The 15137-nt window shown below is 49.6% G+C and overlaps 9 protein-coding genes across 9 annotated transcripts; 2 read left to right on the forward strand and 7 right to left on the reverse strand.

Annotated features, from left to right (window-relative positions):
• Positions 1 to 412: 412 nt before the first annotated feature.
• J056_002088 (uncharacterized protein) lies at positions 413 to 898 on the reverse strand (the record flags this gene model as incomplete). Its single annotated transcript, XM_009267952.1, has 2 exons — positions 413 to 787; positions 836 to 898. The coding sequence occupies 2 exons, from the start codon at positions 896 to 898 to the stop codon at positions 413 to 415; spliced, it is 438 nt and encodes a 145-aa protein (XP_009266227.1).
• A 324-nt stretch (positions 899 to 1222) lies between these two features.
• Positions 1223 to 2651, reverse strand: J056_002089 (uncharacterized protein; the record flags this gene model as incomplete). The annotated part of the gene is made up of 6 exons (XM_009267953.1): positions 1223 to 1438; positions 1483 to 1701; positions 1746 to 1964; positions 2009 to 2227; positions 2272 to 2490; positions 2535 to 2651. The coding sequence occupies 6 exons, from the start codon at positions 2649 to 2651 to the stop codon at positions 1223 to 1225; spliced, it is 1209 nt and encodes a 402-aa protein (XP_009266228.1).
• A 386-nt stretch (positions 2652 to 3037) lies between these two features.
• J056_002090 (Ovarian abundant message protein) lies at positions 3038 to 5250 on the reverse strand (the record flags this gene model as incomplete). The annotated part of the gene is made up of 3 exons (XM_009267954.1): positions 3038 to 3606; positions 3641 to 4973; positions 5020 to 5250. The coding sequence occupies 3 exons, from the start codon at positions 5248 to 5250 to the stop codon at positions 3038 to 3040; spliced, it is 2133 nt and encodes a 710-aa protein (XP_009266229.1).
• Positions 5251 to 5721: 471 nt separating this feature from the next.
• Positions 5722 to 6712, forward strand: J056_002091 (uncharacterized protein; the record flags this gene model as incomplete). The annotated part of the gene is made up of 2 exons (XM_009267955.1): positions 5722 to 5757; positions 5813 to 6712. The coding sequence occupies 2 exons, from the start codon at positions 5722 to 5724 to the stop codon at positions 6710 to 6712; spliced, it is 936 nt and encodes a 311-aa protein (XP_009266230.1).
• A 250-nt stretch (positions 6713 to 6962) lies between these two features.
• J056_002092 (uncharacterized protein) lies at positions 6963 to 7912 on the reverse strand (the record flags this gene model as incomplete). Its single annotated transcript, XM_009267956.1, has 3 exons — positions 6963 to 7096; positions 7154 to 7509; positions 7563 to 7912. The coding sequence occupies 3 exons, from the start codon at positions 7910 to 7912 to the stop codon at positions 6963 to 6965; spliced, it is 840 nt and encodes a 279-aa protein (XP_009266231.1).
• A 143-nt stretch (positions 7913 to 8055) lies between these two features.
• On the reverse strand, positions 8056 to 9936 carry J056_002093 (putative uroporphyrinogen-III C-methyltransferase; the record flags this gene model as incomplete). The annotated part of the gene is made up of 2 exons (XM_009267957.1): positions 8056 to 8675; positions 8727 to 9936. The coding sequence occupies 2 exons, from the start codon at positions 9934 to 9936 to the stop codon at positions 8056 to 8058; spliced, it is 1830 nt and encodes a 609-aa protein (XP_009266232.1).
• A 187-nt stretch (positions 9937 to 10123) lies between these two features.
• Positions 10124 to 11122, forward strand: J056_002094 (uncharacterized protein; the record flags this gene model as incomplete). The annotated part of the gene is made up of 6 exons (XM_009267958.1): positions 10124 to 10165; positions 10214 to 10259; positions 10306 to 10459; positions 10507 to 10580; positions 10625 to 10761; positions 10814 to 11122. 6 exons carry the CDS (start codon positions 10124 to 10126, stop codon positions 11120 to 11122), a joined length of 762 nt encoding a protein of 253 aa, XP_009266233.1.
• Positions 11123 to 11261: 139 nt separating this feature from the next.
• J056_002095 (Sphingolipid long chain base-responsive protein PIL1) lies at positions 11262 to 13784 on the reverse strand (the record flags this gene model as incomplete). The annotated part of the gene is made up of 4 exons (XM_009267959.1): positions 11262 to 13016; positions 13070 to 13483; positions 13531 to 13594; positions 13660 to 13784. 4 exons carry the CDS (start codon positions 13782 to 13784, stop codon positions 11262 to 11264), a joined length of 2358 nt encoding a protein of 785 aa, XP_009266234.1.
• Positions 13785 to 13964: 180 nt separating this feature from the next.
• Positions 13965 to 15118, reverse strand: J056_002096 (uncharacterized protein; the record flags this gene model as incomplete). Its single annotated transcript, XM_009267960.1, has 4 exons — positions 13965 to 14084; positions 14140 to 14246; positions 14290 to 14347; positions 14393 to 15118. 4 exons carry the CDS (start codon positions 15116 to 15118, stop codon positions 13965 to 13967), a joined length of 1011 nt encoding a protein of 336 aa, XP_009266235.1.
• Between the last annotated feature and the right edge of the window lie 19 nt (positions 15119 to 15137).

Genomic DNA, 15137 nt, shown 5'->3' on the forward strand with positions numbered 1-15137 from the left:
TTCGGCTGCTGGCTCGCAACTTTCTTTCTAAAAGCCTGGGCTTGAGCTTGCAATGACCTATTAAGGGCATCAATAAACCAATTTAATATGTATCTCGTTGCTGTTAGATTTACATTTCTGCCAAAGATGATGATAGTCGAGGTGAAAGGGAGATAAGGCAGGGGTGGTTGGTTGATTACTGGATAGATTTATTTGGTCTACAGAATTTGAGTAGATGTCAGATTATTGAGGCCAACATTCATCTCTTACTCATCCACAGCCTTTGTCTTCCTCCTCTACGGCCACCACTACCACCCACTCATCCAGTCAGAATCAAATTGAAATTGTCCGTGTGGTTATACAATACACATTTGTTAATTTAGAGAATCATTTTGTTCATTGGGATTTTAAGCGAGCGTGTCCAACTGCTGTTTCAATTGAAAAGACATGGATCGTATTTGCCAGAGGCGATAAACTTCTCCTTCTCCTCAGGAGTGTATCCACACTTGTCCTTTTGGACCTGGCTTCCTTTCTCCTTGTTTCCACTTTCTGGCTCCTTTGGTGATTCTTTTTGATTTTCCTCTGGTTGCTTTGCTGGTGTTTCTTTTTTATTATCCTCTGGCTGCTTGGATGGCTCAGATGATTCCTTGTTTTCATTACCTTCCTTCTTGCCTTCTTCTGGCTGCTTTGATTCGCCCTTGCTCTCCCCGTTGTTTGGGTAGTTACCGGCACCCCAAAGGTCTTCGATCCACTGACCGCTTTGAATAGCTTTGTCAAGAGATCCGTTTTGGTCAGCACCACGCTTGACCTGGACATTGGTGAGCACGCTTTTGCTTATTATTCAACATATACTCACCTCCATCTTGGCGGATGCGAGGACCGTTACTGCGAGAAGACCGACAATGTAAGTTAATTTCATTGCTCGATTGTAGTTGTAAGTAGAAGAGCAGTGGAAACTGATCTCCTTTAAATAGCTTAATATTTGGTAGATGCCGATTTTTTGTGGGATTTAATTTCCTTAGCCTTCCTTTTTTGGTTATCCGGCGAATTGAAGTATGTCTCACAAGACTAGATGCGTTCATACCTACCAGTATGGTAAGAGTTCTGCACAGCTGCGCCACTGAGCAGTTGCTATTAAAGTTTAAGATAAGCTTTTAATAAAGTGTCTCTGCATCAATGTTTCAAAGGTAGCGTGAAAATATTAATGAAACGCAGTACGTTCTACAATGGTATGCGATGGTATTTAGTGCTCTTCGTTGTGCATGTCTTTCTCGTCATGCTTGTTTTCCTTGTGGTCATCGTGCTCGTGTTTGTCGTCGTGGTGCTTGTGTTCACCTTTGTGTTCGCCCTTGTGGTTGATTGCCTCCTCGGAGTAGAGCTCTGGGTAGTACTCGCCGCTTGAATTGAGCTCTTTCTCCTCTTCGTGGGTCAAATGGTGGAAGTCAATGCGACCATCGTGCTGTACTGTGTGAGATAGTAAAGGTACTCAGACGCGCTACTAACCTCATCTCTGGTATGGAGAGATCTCTTGCCAGCGCCAAAACCTCTAGCACCAGCACCTCTGCTTTCGTGGTGTTTATGTTCATCGTGGCCGTGGTGCTTGTGTTCGCCCTTGTGGTTGATAGCCTCCTCGGAGTAGAGCTCTGGGTAGTACTCGCCGCTTGAATTGAGCTCTTTCTCCTCATCGTGGGTCAAGTGGTGGAAGTCAATGCGACCATCGTGCTGTACTGTGTGAGATAGTAAAGGTACTCAGACGCGCTACTAACCTCATCTCTGGTATGGAGAGATCTCTTGCCAGCGCCAAAACCTCTAGCACCAGCACCTCTGCTTTCGTGGTGTTTATGTTCATCGTGGCCGTGGTGCTTGTGTTCGCCCTTGTGGTTGATTGCCTCCTCAGAGTAGAGCTCTGGGTAGTACTCGCCGCTTGAATTGAGCTCTTTCTCCTCATCGTGGGTCAAGTGGTGGAAGTCAATGCGACCATCGTGCTGTACTGTGTGAGATAGTAAAGGTACTCAGACGCGCTACTAACCTCATCTCTGGTATGGAGAGATCTCTTGCCAGCGCCAAAACCTCTAGCACCAGCACCTCTGCTTTCGTGGTGTTTATGTTCATCGTGGCCGTGGTGCTTGTGTTCGCCCTTGTGGTTGATTGCCTCCTCAGAGTAGAGCTCTGGGTAGTACTCGCCGCTTGAATTGAGCTCTTTCTCCTCATCGTGGGTCAAGTGGTGGAAGTCAATGCGACCATCGTGCTGTACTGTGTGAGATAGTAAAGGTACTCAGACGCGCTACTAACCTCATCTCTGGTATGGAGAGATCTCTTGCCAGCGCCAAAACCTCTAGCACCAGCACCTCTGCTTTCGTGGTGTTTATGTTCATCGTGGCCGTGGTGCTTGTGTTCGCCCTTGTGGTTGATTGCCTCCTCAGAGTAGAGCTCTGGGTAGTACTCGCCGCTTGAATTGAGCTCTTTCTCCTCATCGTGGGTCAAGTGGTGGAAGTCAATGCGACCATCGTGCTGTACTGTGTGAGAGTCTAAAGACAAACAGCATAACAACCTACTTTATCTCTAACACGGAGAGCTCTCTTGCCGGCACCAAAACCTCTGACATCAAGAGGAGCAGCCGTAGAAACGGAGAGGACGGCAGCGACGACGAGGAGAGCGATTGATGATCTCATTGTTGCACGGTGTGTTGTGTTGTAGTATGAAAAGAAGCTTAAAATCCTATTTAACTTGCTCGTGCATTCCCCACATTTTAGCGTCAAACTAATTTTTTTCATCTTCAAACATGCATGACTTGAGAGGTATGAATGTCTATCTACATCATATATTGTAGTCAGTTCATGAGATATCAATCAGTGAAAGTAAAGATCATATCGATTATGTCTTGAGGAATTCCAAACCGGTAGAGAACATTCTTAAGTTTAGAGAATAAAATTTATTAAGGATGCTTAGTACAAATACTCCAATTTAATTCAGTGTGTTGAGTGATCAAGAATGCGAGAAGAGACGAGTGAGAATTGAAGAAGTCAAGACATCTACCATTGTCCATAACCTATTAAGCTTATTGTTGTTGCTGCTGCTGAATTCTTTCCCGTTGGGTTTGGATAGATTGCTGGAGCTGCTCTTGCTGGTATTGTTGTTGCTCCTTCTCCCAAGCAGTTTCTCTCTTCCATTGAGCTTGACCTTGACCTTTGCCGTGTTCGTAGTTCTCTTCACCCCATAAGCATTCGAGGTATTGACCAGATTGGACAGCGTGTTCAATCTCTTCATGGCTCATGTGGCAGTGGTTATCGCCATGACCGCCTTTCTCGCCGTGACCATGCTCGCGACCATGTTCTTCACCGTGGCCGTGGTCGTGACCGTGACCATGCTTTTGCTCTTGCTCATGTCTCTTCCATTGACCTTGAACTTGACCTTGACCTTGAACTTGACCTTGACCTTGAACTTGACCTTGACCTTGAACTTGACCTTGACCTTGAACTTGACCTTGACCTTGAACTTGACCTTGACCTTGAACTTGACCTTGACCTTGAACTTGACCTTGACCTTGAACTTGACCTTGACCTTGAACTTGACCTTGACCTTGAACTTGACCTTGACCTTGAACTTGACCTTGACCTTGAACTTGACCTTGACCTTGAACTTGACCTTGACCTTGAACTACCTTGCTCGTGACCATCGCCACGCTTGTGGTGATCATGGTGATCATCGCCTTGGTGAGCTTGCTGGTGTTCTTGTTGTTGGATACGTTCACGTTGGGTTTGGATAGATTGCTGGAGCTGCTCTTGCTGGTATTGTTGTTGCTCCTTCTCCCAAGCAGTTTCTCTCTTCCATTGAGCTTGACCTTGACCTTTGCCGTGTTCGTAGTTCTCTTCACCCCATAAGCATTCGAGGTATTGACCAGATTGGACAGCGTGTTCAATCTCTTCATGGCTCATGTGGCAGTGGTTATCGCCATGACCGCCTTTCTCACCGTGACCGTGTGTGTCACCATGCTCGCGACCGTGACCTTGCTCGTGACCATCGCCACGCTTGTGGTGATCATGGTGATCATCGCCTTGGTGAGCTTGCTGGTGTTCTTGTTGTTGGATACGTTCACGTTGGGTTTGGATAGATTGCTGGAGCTGCTCTTGCTGGTATTGTTGTTGCTCCTTCTCCCAAGCAGTTTCTCTCTTCCATTGAGCTTGACCTTGACCTTTGCCGTGTTCGTAGTTCTCTTCACCCCATAAGCACTCGAGGTATTGACCAGATTGGACGGCGTGTTCAATCTCTTCATGGCTCATGTGGCAGTGGTTATCGCCATGACCGCCTTTCTCGCCGTGACCATGCTCGCGACCATGTTCTTCACCGTGGCCGTAGTCGTGACCATGACCCTCAACTTGCTCGTGACCGTGACCACCGCCGCGTTTGTGGTGATCATGATGATCATCGCCTTGGTGAGCTTGCTGTTGTTGCTGCTGCTGAATTCTTTCACGTTGGGTTTGGATAGATTGCTGGAGCTGCTCTTGCTGGTATTGTTGTTGCTCCTTCTCCCAAGCAGTTTCTCTCTTCCATTGAGCTTGACCTTGACCTTTGCCGTGTTCGTAGTTCTCTTCACCCCATAAGCATTCGAGGTATTGACCAGATTGGACAGCGTGTTCAATCTCTTCATGGCTCATGTGGCAGTGGTTATCGCCATGACCGCCTTTCTCACCGTGACCGTGTTTGTCACCATGCTCGCGACCGTGGCCTTGCTCGTGTCTGTGCTCTTCACCGTGGCCATTTCCCTGTCCGAATCCTGAGCGTCTACCGTGCTCGCGATCCTCTTGCTCCTTCTTGTGCTCAACGACGGCGTGCTTCTTTGCTTCAAAGTCATCTTGACGCTTGTGGTGGCCTTCGTGACCGCCGTGGACATCGGCTGCAGTGATTCTGTGACCGTGACCATCTTCACCACCATGTGGACCAGCTGGTGATCCAATAGGGCCTCCGTGGCCGTGGAAAGGTGCCTTATTGCCCTGCTATAAGCGTGTTAGATGGTTGTGCAGATAGTAAGACACCACCCACCATTTCGCCGTGGCCGTGTTGCTGCTCTTCGTGACGCTTTCCTTTAGCGCCCTTTGAAGGTGCAGCTTTGGTTGCTTTTCCGCCGCCTTTACCCATGTTCTCCATGCCTTGGAGTCCCTTGGTGAGCGGGTCGGTGACTTTCTGGATGAGGCCGCGTTGCTCAAGTGGAGCAGCTGTGGAGGCTGAGAGAATAGATGCGACGAGAGCGATGAGTGTGATTGAGAACCTCATTGTTTAGTTGTGTAGGAGAGATGTGAGTGATAGTGAATCAACGAGGACAGCAGCCAGCTTAAATAGCTAATCTTAGTTGACACATACCAGCTTCACATTTCTTGTTGAAATTCCAATCGCGCTGCGTTTCTTGATTTGACAGACATGGTGGTTGGAATGCAAGGGACGTGTGGCGGTGAGAAGGCGTGATGAGCAATAAGTCAGCAACAAAATCGTGGGTTTTACTGTCTCCACCTGGCTCACCACGCTCACACCACTCAATCCCTTCCCCCGGTGTCACCAGATAACAGTGCTGCCTAATGACGTAATGACGTAATGAGATATGCGCGACAAGGCATTTCATCCACCCCAACGGAAGGCATGAGGGGAAGTAGGCATGAGGGAGAGAATGCTGGTTACCAGAAACGATAAACCTGAGTTTTGAACGACGACGATAGGTTGGTCAGTAGAGTACAAAGCAATAACACAGCAATGTCTTTACTTTCGAGAGCCGCTGAAATGCTACCAGTGAGTTTTGATCTGCTAAAAAGTACCGATTAGGCGTCTGACAAGTGGACATTAGAGCGCATTGTCAACGCCCTCAAACACATCAAACTCACCGCAACCACACAAACCCAATGACGGTATCACTAATGGCGTTATAGCGGCTGTGACTATCGCATCCGTTATCCTCGTCGCTGCACTGCTCGCTATCATCACCTACGTTATCCGCACACGCAGGGACATAATGGAAGAACGCAAGTCGACGCGTTTTGCCAATTCGGTCGGTAAGAGGAATGTCTCACCCACGCTTGAGAGTGCTAGGGCCAAGCTGCGTGAGAAGCTGTCGATAGATGTTCCAATAAGCAGATCTAACACCACGTCTTCATTCGGCGACAAAGATAAAGATAAGGATGGCATCAGCGTTAGTGAAAGCTACGACGAAGAAGCAGATTTCGGCAACTGGAGGGAATCTGCACCACAACTGCTGCGTGGGTTTAGTAGCAACTCGGAGACCTACACGAAGCGTCAATCTACAGCACCTTCGGCAACCTCACCAATATCACCATTCTCAGAGAAGAAGACTGGTTCATTCATTTTCCCGCCAATGCCATCGACACCGACATACATTGACGATCTACCTCAATCACCACTTGAAAGCCCCACGGCAGACGTCCGCACGGTGAAACTGGCATTCATGCCGACCATGTCGGACGAGATAGCAGTGGTGACGGGCGACACAGTACTCCTTCTCAAAGAGTGGGACGACGGGTGGGCATACGTTGTCAAGCTGAATAAGGAGGGCGAATTCAAAGAAGAGGGAGTAATCCCGCTCGAAAGCCTAGTCGACAACTCACCACAGTCGCGTAACTTTGCACAAAGTGTTAAGCAGATACCCTCGAGAATGTCGCTGGTCAAACCATCTAAATCGAGCATTGGCTCGCGCAGAAGCGGCGTGAGGAACAGCAGCATTAGGGTATGAATGTTAGTCAGCAAGCACATTACCAACAAAATGGACACTACTAAGATATCACTCTCACTTGATCCCTGGAGGAACCTCTATCTCTTCTATATTCAATCTCACTGGCCTTTTCTACACCGACTAATACACTCCACGTTCGTTTAATTTCGTTGTATCATATGCGAATAACATTTATACTTTGTGATGAATGACGAGTGATTGAGTGATATAAGTTGAGTTGAGTTGATTTTCAAGATGAATGCAAAATCCACTAGTTAGATTCGAGTAAAAAGACACTAGTGGCGACGTTTTGAATGCTAAGAGGGTCGCTTGACTGTGTGGGCTGATAAGTGGGGTAAACGACGAGGCCATCGTCGCTGAGGCGCCAGTTGAGTTTTTTGAGGACTGTAGCGGGGATTGGTTGAGTGAGTGAATAAGTGAGTGCACAAAGCAAAAACTCACCACCGACGAGCTCTTTCTGCCCCACAAACCATCCAACACTCTCACCGACCGTGGTCAAAGGCAGAGCTGAGCAAGTTTTAGCCAAAACGTTCAAAATTCTCGAGAAAGTGGAATCCTGCAATGCTCCTACCGCGTCGGCAAAGACGCGCGTAGTAGACTCGTTGATGAGTGGTGCATAGCCATCCACTTTCACTTCCATCTCTTTCTTCAACTGAGACAATGCCTTGAGCGCGTCTGTGTAGCATCTGGCGGAGTAGTGATGCGCAACGATGCGGAGCCCTTCGATTGCCCCCGCTTTTTGCGCAGACGGTGAAGCAGGTGCTGGGCATCTATCCAAAGTATTCAGCGCCACTGGACTGTGTGCAACTTGAGAATCAAGGATTTCGCGCTACAAAACACGAAGACTCACACTTCACTCTCTGCCATAAGTTGAGCTAGTGCCCCAAATGCATGAACGCCTTCCCACAGTGCATCTTGGGCGGATACAGCGTATACAGTCTCTATTGTGAATGCTGCATGGGAGAGTGCACCCCAGTGGGAATGGCGCGCTAGATCGAGCAGCGAAGCGAACGGTGAAGCCAGTGGACTATCCTCAGTAATGTTGTTTCCAGTCCCACTACCACCCACGGGAGATGGCGCAGCAGGTGTCACTGGCCCTGCTTCAAGAGGCGACTGCTGCGGCGAGTTGGCGCGTGAGAGCGCAGGCGTCGGCGGAATTAACCCGGGTACAGTTGTAGCTGATATCTCTGTGTCGTCCATTATCTTTTTTTGGTTTGTGCAATGATGGGTGTTTGTGATAACGAGATAGATGGCGCAATGACATGATGAGACGATAACGATAACGCAGTAATGCAAGTGCAGTCTATCAATGCTATCTAATAAAGTTACAATTAAAGTATTCATCACAACACAACGGGCCGTTCAACCTCTTTAAGCCACTCATCCCATGCTCTACCTGGGCCTTCTGTGATGATAGACAATTTTCCATTCAGCCACCTATGTACGCGCTCTTGGTCGTGTTTTTCCGCGTCCTCATCGAGTACACTCAAGTCGCCGTGCTCGCCATGCAGAGAAAGGATGGACCACCCGACGACAATCATCCCAGGAGGGCGTTGATCGCCAGCGCCTTCATAAGCCTTAACTATCCCGTCCAGTGTGCTCATCACGACGCGCTGCGACGGTGACGAAGCCTGCTCGATTACAGCTACGGGTACGAAAGGCGGGTAACTGAGCTGAGCGAGGCTTTCGACCAGCTCCCGCAATCTCGCTACGCCCATGAGGATAGTCAGTGTGCGAGCGCGCGCGTATTCCGGCACACTCAGCACCCGACCTCCTCTTCCGACGCCCGTGCACAGCAGAAACGAGTCAGAAGCCCCGCGCTGTGTCACCGGTATGCCACCCATAAGCGGCGCCGCCATGGCGGACGAAAGGCCGGGTACTACCACTGCCTCGTAGCCTTCGCGACGGAAATGAATCACTTCCTCTCCTCCTCGCCCGTAGACGAATGGGTCGCCCTGCTTTACTGCTGAATGTTAGTAGGTGGCTTTGGATGCAATTGGGATGGTACACTCACACCGCACTACGACTTGGCCAGATCGAGCTCCGTCAACGGCCCACTGCATGAGCTCCGCCTGGGCTCCCTCAGCATTACCTGGAAATTTGCGTGCGATGCGCACCTCTGTCGACTGCGGAACTACCTTGAGCACAGCTGCGGGGACAAGCTTGTCGGAGAGAACTAGGTCGGCTGTCTTGAGTGCGCGGTAGGCAGCTATTGTGAGAAGCTCTGGCGAGCCAAGACCTGCGCCTACGAGTACAATGTGGCCTTTGCGCGGTTTGGGTGATTGAGGGGGTGCTAGTGATAGCGCGTGTCTATCGTGTGGAGGTGGAAGGGGCCACTGAGGGACAAATTCCGTCTTGGGAGTGCGCGGCTGGTGAGGCTCCCCGTAAGCGTCAAGTAAACTGTCTATATCAGCCTCATCCATCTTGGCGAGATGTTCAAGTGGCCAGTACTCAGAAATCTGTGCGACCCAGCGCATTCTCCGCAGAGCTTTATCGGAGGCATGTTCAGTGGTATTATCCCGACTCAACTGAGGCACGGCTGCGTTGAGATTGTCGAAATCAGCCAATTCTTCACTCAGACTGGATTGCGACGTTGTTCGCTCGAGTTTCATCCGGGAGAGGTATCGCTTGGCACGGGAACGGAGGAGACCAATGTTGTGTACAGCTGAGCCAATATTTTTAGGGAGGAGAGCAATAGTCTCGCGCTTAATACGAGAAGCGAGTCTGCAGCCCTTGGAGTTTGTTGTAACGGCGAGCTGGAGCGGAGAAGGAGAGCCATCAGGGAGGCTGAATCTGTGCGAAGTAGGAAAAGAGAAGTCACAGAGAAGAGGATGATCGGTTACGTTGATTGGGATGTTGAGTGAGTGTGATAACTGGACGAGTGAGTGGATTGAAGGTGAATTGTCGTGGCTATCGTTGATGCCACAGTCCGTTATAGTGGCTATAGTGGTGGATGTGCGTGTACAGCAGCTTCTAAAGGCCGCCTCAAGCTGAGAATGGCTTGTGGCTGTTAAATACTCAATTTGATCAGCAGAAACACGAAATTTGATCTCATCGCAGGCAGAATCTAATCCACAGCCAATCACAACGACGTTACATCCAGCGTCTAATCCAGCGAAAGATCTCGACGCAGCCAATGAGTTGTGACCGATGACAATGAGAGATTTATTGGTAGAATTGAGTGCGATTAAGAGAGATCCATGGCCAGCGGGTGATTTGTACATGCCCAAGTACAGCAATTTGATGATGAACGTTGGTGATCAACCGACAGCCACAGCCATTACCTTATCTTCGAACCACCAAGGCTCATTCAACAAGGAAATGAGAAAATGTTGTACAAGCAACGTTTGCTGCTGTGGTGGGTGATATACGCGTCTAAAATATACATTCCAATGAAGCACAGCAATTCCAATGGTTAACATCGGCGTATACGCAATGCTATTCGAGTTTATAGTGCGGTGATCAGCAGACTTTTCAGAACAAACTGTAACTCCCCACCAGATCCTTGGTCTTGCCACTGCTATCGTTACTTTCGCTACCCAGCGAGGTCGGTGCACTGCAATAAACTGCGCAATCACTGACGCAATCCCCAGTGATGGCTGCGACTGCAATCCCTGAATGGCCTTCTTACATTCTCGGTGTTCTATGTCTCCTTGTTGTCGTCATCCAGCCCATCGGCTTCATTGGCGTGTTCAAGGAGAAGTTCAGGCTTTTCCGCCGCTTCCATTGGTTAAACACTGCTTTAACGTTAGTTGGGGTGTTTGCTTGAGGTGCTCCACTCACTCTACATCTAGCCTCGCTGCATTTGCCTGCGCCCTCGCTATTATCATCGCTATCGCTGCTAAGCAGAGCGACGCCGTAAGCCAGTGTAGGTAGTATGAATCTAACTATCTACTATCTAATCCATTTCAGGCCAATCCGATTACTACCCACCCTTCCCCCAGGCTTCCTTCTCCTTATCACAGTATTCAGACGACATTTGCAATATTCTTTCATGGGTTGATGTCGGCTTGATGGGTCTTATCTGGCTAATTATGATTCTCGTACAGGTGCGTACAATGTCATTATTACAGATTTATACTCATCCACACTCCTCCTCAGGGCTATTTCCTCTTCATCCAACGCCGGTACTCCTCAGCTCAGCGCAGTGACCATAGCAAATACGAATCGCTTTACAACGCCCCGGACAACTACATGATGGCCACGCGCGAGAATGCCTGGGACGCGCGCAACTCCAACGACGCATACGCCCTCCAAAGTCTACCCTCGCACAAGCACTCTTACACCCCCACTTCCACTCACTCTCCACCACCTCAAGAGAGCCACCAAGCATACAACGCATACGACTCATATTCCCCTCATTACGCCGACAAACCAACTCCTCCGCTGCCATATGGTGCGCGTGAGTAGCCCTTATCCTTAACCTAATTTATCACTTGTACTTGTTCAAAATGAAGAATATATTACTAGCTATACAAAATGTTTCGGAAAGTGTCTCAAAATTACGTAGAATTTTCGTCAATCTGCATCGGGAACTGTAAAATACGCTCTACGTCAGGCTATCACCACGAGGCGGTGGCTGAGGCATGGAGTCCATACGCTTGTTTATATTTAGTGGCGCTGTACTGTCGCTTGATGGGCTGTCGCTGACTCTGTCTCGATTGCCTCTCTTGAAAGCGCCCGCGGTGAGTGTGCGAGGGCTGGTTCCACCATGGTGCATTGGAGGGGAGAAAGTGACGTGGGGCGAGTTGTTCTGTGAATGTGTGTATGTGTACGTGTGTGCATTTGCATTCGCATACGGCGAATCATACATCTGCATTGGTGCATTCGCAACTCCTCCTGGTGGTGTATCATACGGGTTGATCAGTGGGGAAGTGATTTCCGACGGTGCAAATGTGCGGTATGAGTGGGAATTCTCCATACCACCATCTTCCTTAGGTGGGGCTGGCGGGGCTGGCAGGGCTGCTCTCTCTACCTCTGCGTCTCTCTCCACCTCCCTCTTTATCCCACTCCCGTCAACTCTCTCATCTAAGGTATATGGCGCCTCGTTGAGCTGATATCTCGGTATGTCGTCCGCCAAGTGTGTTTGCGCGTGTGAGGATGCGTCTGAGAGAGCAAAAGCAGGAGCAGGAGCAGGAGCACTGTCTTCATACTGGTCGTTGTATTGGTTGTTGTAGTTCGAGTCACCTCTGTGAGTGTGCCCCTCGTTATAGTTGTAACCGTAGTTATAAGCAGGAGGCAGCGGTGACGCCTCGCGCGACTCCCCTTCCTCCTCCTCTTCCAGCCCGATTCCATGTATGGCTCCTTCTCGCCTGTCTACTTGGGGGCTGTCTGGCTGGGCGAAGTGCACCTGTGGAGTGTGTGCGGTGTGTGGTTGTGATACCTCGTATGAGTGCGGGTGTAAGTGTGGATGTGTGTGTGGGTGTGTGTGTGAGTATCCCGGTGCATCAACACCACTCTCCCTCTCCCCTTCACCACCTACATCCACACTCGACAGATTAGGCGGCGTTACATTCTCGGCTTCGGGAGCATTGGGCTGCACATACTCACTCTCACGCTCACTTTCCCCACCTACGAGTATGACGCTCGGTTTAGTGTTGAGTATAGGTGCGGGAGTGACGCTGCTCGCGCCGACGCCCCCGCCTACACTTTCGCCTGTGCCTCCCCACACAGGTGCATCATTGTATCCTCCGGCGTGGTTACGCGCAAAGAAAGCGCTGCTGTCGTAGTCATACTGTGCGTTCTCGCCGCGCGCGCGTCTAAGAGAGTTAGCTGAGGGGACTGGGGAACTGTGTGTGTGGTGGTGGTAGAGGGGTGTGTCGTCTTTTTCGGAGCTAAAGCTGCCACGCGGCTTTTGATCCATGTGCAACAGCGGTGGTGGCTGTGGGGGTGACTGAGACTTGGCTTCATCATACGCATTACTGTATGCGTTGGGGTTGTTGCTGGTGCGGAAATCGCCATTGCTGTCAACAGAGTTGAGTGATGCCGATGCTGTGTGGTAACCCATCCACGGCTTGGTTTCTGGTGCAACTTGCGGCAAGTCGTCAACAGCCGCGGCAGCTTCTACATCCGCTTTCAAAGCGGAATCTACTGTGTCTGCGAGGTTTACATCGCGGCTGTCGATGCGTGGTGCAAAGTCGTTGGCTGAGACATCCAGCTCAGGTGGTCGAGATGTAAGAGGAAGTGGTCCAAAGGAAACTTGAGCAAGAGCCTTCTCTGCCTCTTCTATTATATGAGCCGTTTGCTCACTCCCGCTATAAACAGGATGTGGCTGTCCCGGGGAGGACGATTCGAGCTGTATCTCCTACAGAGGTCTGTTAGCCGCACAAACACACCCACTAAACAATGTCCACTCACCTCTAAAAGCAACTTTCCCATTTCACCAACGATCGACACTTTCTCAGCATATTCGACGAGGCTGCAGAATTTGTATCCTAGTGCCGTCTTTGTTGTTGCGCGTTTGTAGTCCCAAAGCACCGCCTCGGAGTTAAGCACTTCTACGTCAAGCTCCGACGCCTGCTGACGGAAACTCTCGAGAAGCTGCGTCTGCTGCGGGAGGTTCTTATTCTCAGTGTTCATCTTTGCGAGTTTCTTCTCGGCCGACTCGATTTTGCCAGCGAGAGCCTTCCTGCGCTTCTTGACGTCGTCGAGCTCCTCCTCGCGCGTGCGGATGCGCTTGAACTGCTCGCGTATCTTTGACTGGTAGGACGCGGCAGTGGAGGTGGCAGCAGCCAAGTGGTGAATGAGGGTGGAAGCAGCCCCGCAGACATCCTGAGAGGGATAATTAGGCGTTGGTCACGGGAAAAGAGGGAAATCACCTTGAGATCATCACCCTCTCCCCATCCCCAGCTCTTGAGATTCTCAGCCACCTTCTCAACTTCCCTGGATGCGTGCATTGTACTGAGGCTGTTAGCTGCGGTTATCGCCCACTGAGATTGCCCGCGTACCTCGCCATGGAAACTTTCTCGGATGTGATGACGTCCTGGAGCACCTTGATATCTTTGTTGCCAAGCGCAGACAGGAACTGGTTGTGCGCCATCTGCGTCTTAAGGCTGCCGAGTTTACCTGACATGGACATCTTTCGTCCGTGGTGGTGATTGTAGTTGTGAAAGCGGTGCTGGCGCAGAACCAAGTCAAATCACAACAAAAATATAAAGATATACACAGATTTGAATACTTATTGTACATGTTGTAATGTGTTCTACGCGTCTTATCAATTACCCGCTGCAAACAAACCATTACGCGAATCACTTTAATCTACGTCTGGATCACTACCACTGCCACTGCCACTGCCACCACTACCCAATCCCCGCTCACTTTCCCTTCTCCTCGGAAACTCCCGTCTCTTATCGCGCTTGGTCATCTCCTTGTCCTGCAATCACATGACGAATAAACATTCCAGTGAATATTTGAATGAATCAACCCACTTTCTTAACCAGTTGGCGCTCTTTTGCAGACAGCTCCAATTCAAGCTGGCGTATTCTCTTCAACAACGCGTGCGTGGCGGTGTTACCGTTGCTGTTGCTGTTGCTGGCTGGATTCGTGAGCCAAAGAGATGAAAATTGGTCAAAACACACCTGCAACACTCCTATCCATCCTGCTCAACTCCAAACTAGCCATATCACGCCTGTGTGCCTGTGAGTGTGTAAGTGGGCGTGTGGTGAGTGAAAACTTTCCCACTTTATACTCTGAACCGAATTTGATGATACTGCCTTTTATAGCGTCATGCATTCTATCCCGCCTTTCAAAATCAGCCACTTTGTTTTTCAGAACTGCATTCTCATCCATTAGCTGCTTAATGACGTTACTGGCGTTGTCTAGAGTATCACGTGTACCACGTGTCTCAGATGAGAATTGTGGAGATTGAGGCGATTGAGCGAATGGCGTGAAATTTAGAGAATAAGATTTGAAATTACTCAGCAAGTTTGTTGCTGTTTGTATAAACGAGGGCTTGTCAGTGTCATCGAGCAATTCATATGAACCCGCCAAGTCGTTGGTAGTGCTGTACTCCCCGTCCAAAGGAGCAGACGCAAATGCTACTGGATTGCTCATATCACGTATTAGACCCTCAATGTTATCAAAGTATTTGTTAAATCGATCATCGTAGACGCTGCTTATTTCCTGTTGTGATGGCTCTGGTAATGGCTCTTGTTCTGGCTCTGGCAGTGGCTGCCGCTGCTGCCTAATCTCCAACGATTCCGCCTGCAACTTATGCTGCACAGACAAACTCCTCAACTGCTTTGATAGCTTGTTATCGCTCGATTGATTCGCAGCCAATTCAAATCCCCGTTTTGCCTTGTTGTGTGAAATAATTGCCATTTCATAATTATTCGACTTCAGATAATTGATTGCCAGCTCAGATTCTATTTGCGCATTCACTACGGGTGAAATACTCGAGTTTTCCATCGTTCAAGTCGACGGCCAT

Source organism: Wallemia ichthyophaga (genome assembly GCF_000400465.1).
Source record: "Wallemia ichthyophaga EXF-994 unplaced genomic scaffold scaffold2, whole genome shotgun sequence".
NCBI lineage: Eukaryota > Fungi > Basidiomycota > Wallemiomycetes > Wallemiales > Wallemiaceae > Wallemia > Wallemia ichthyophaga.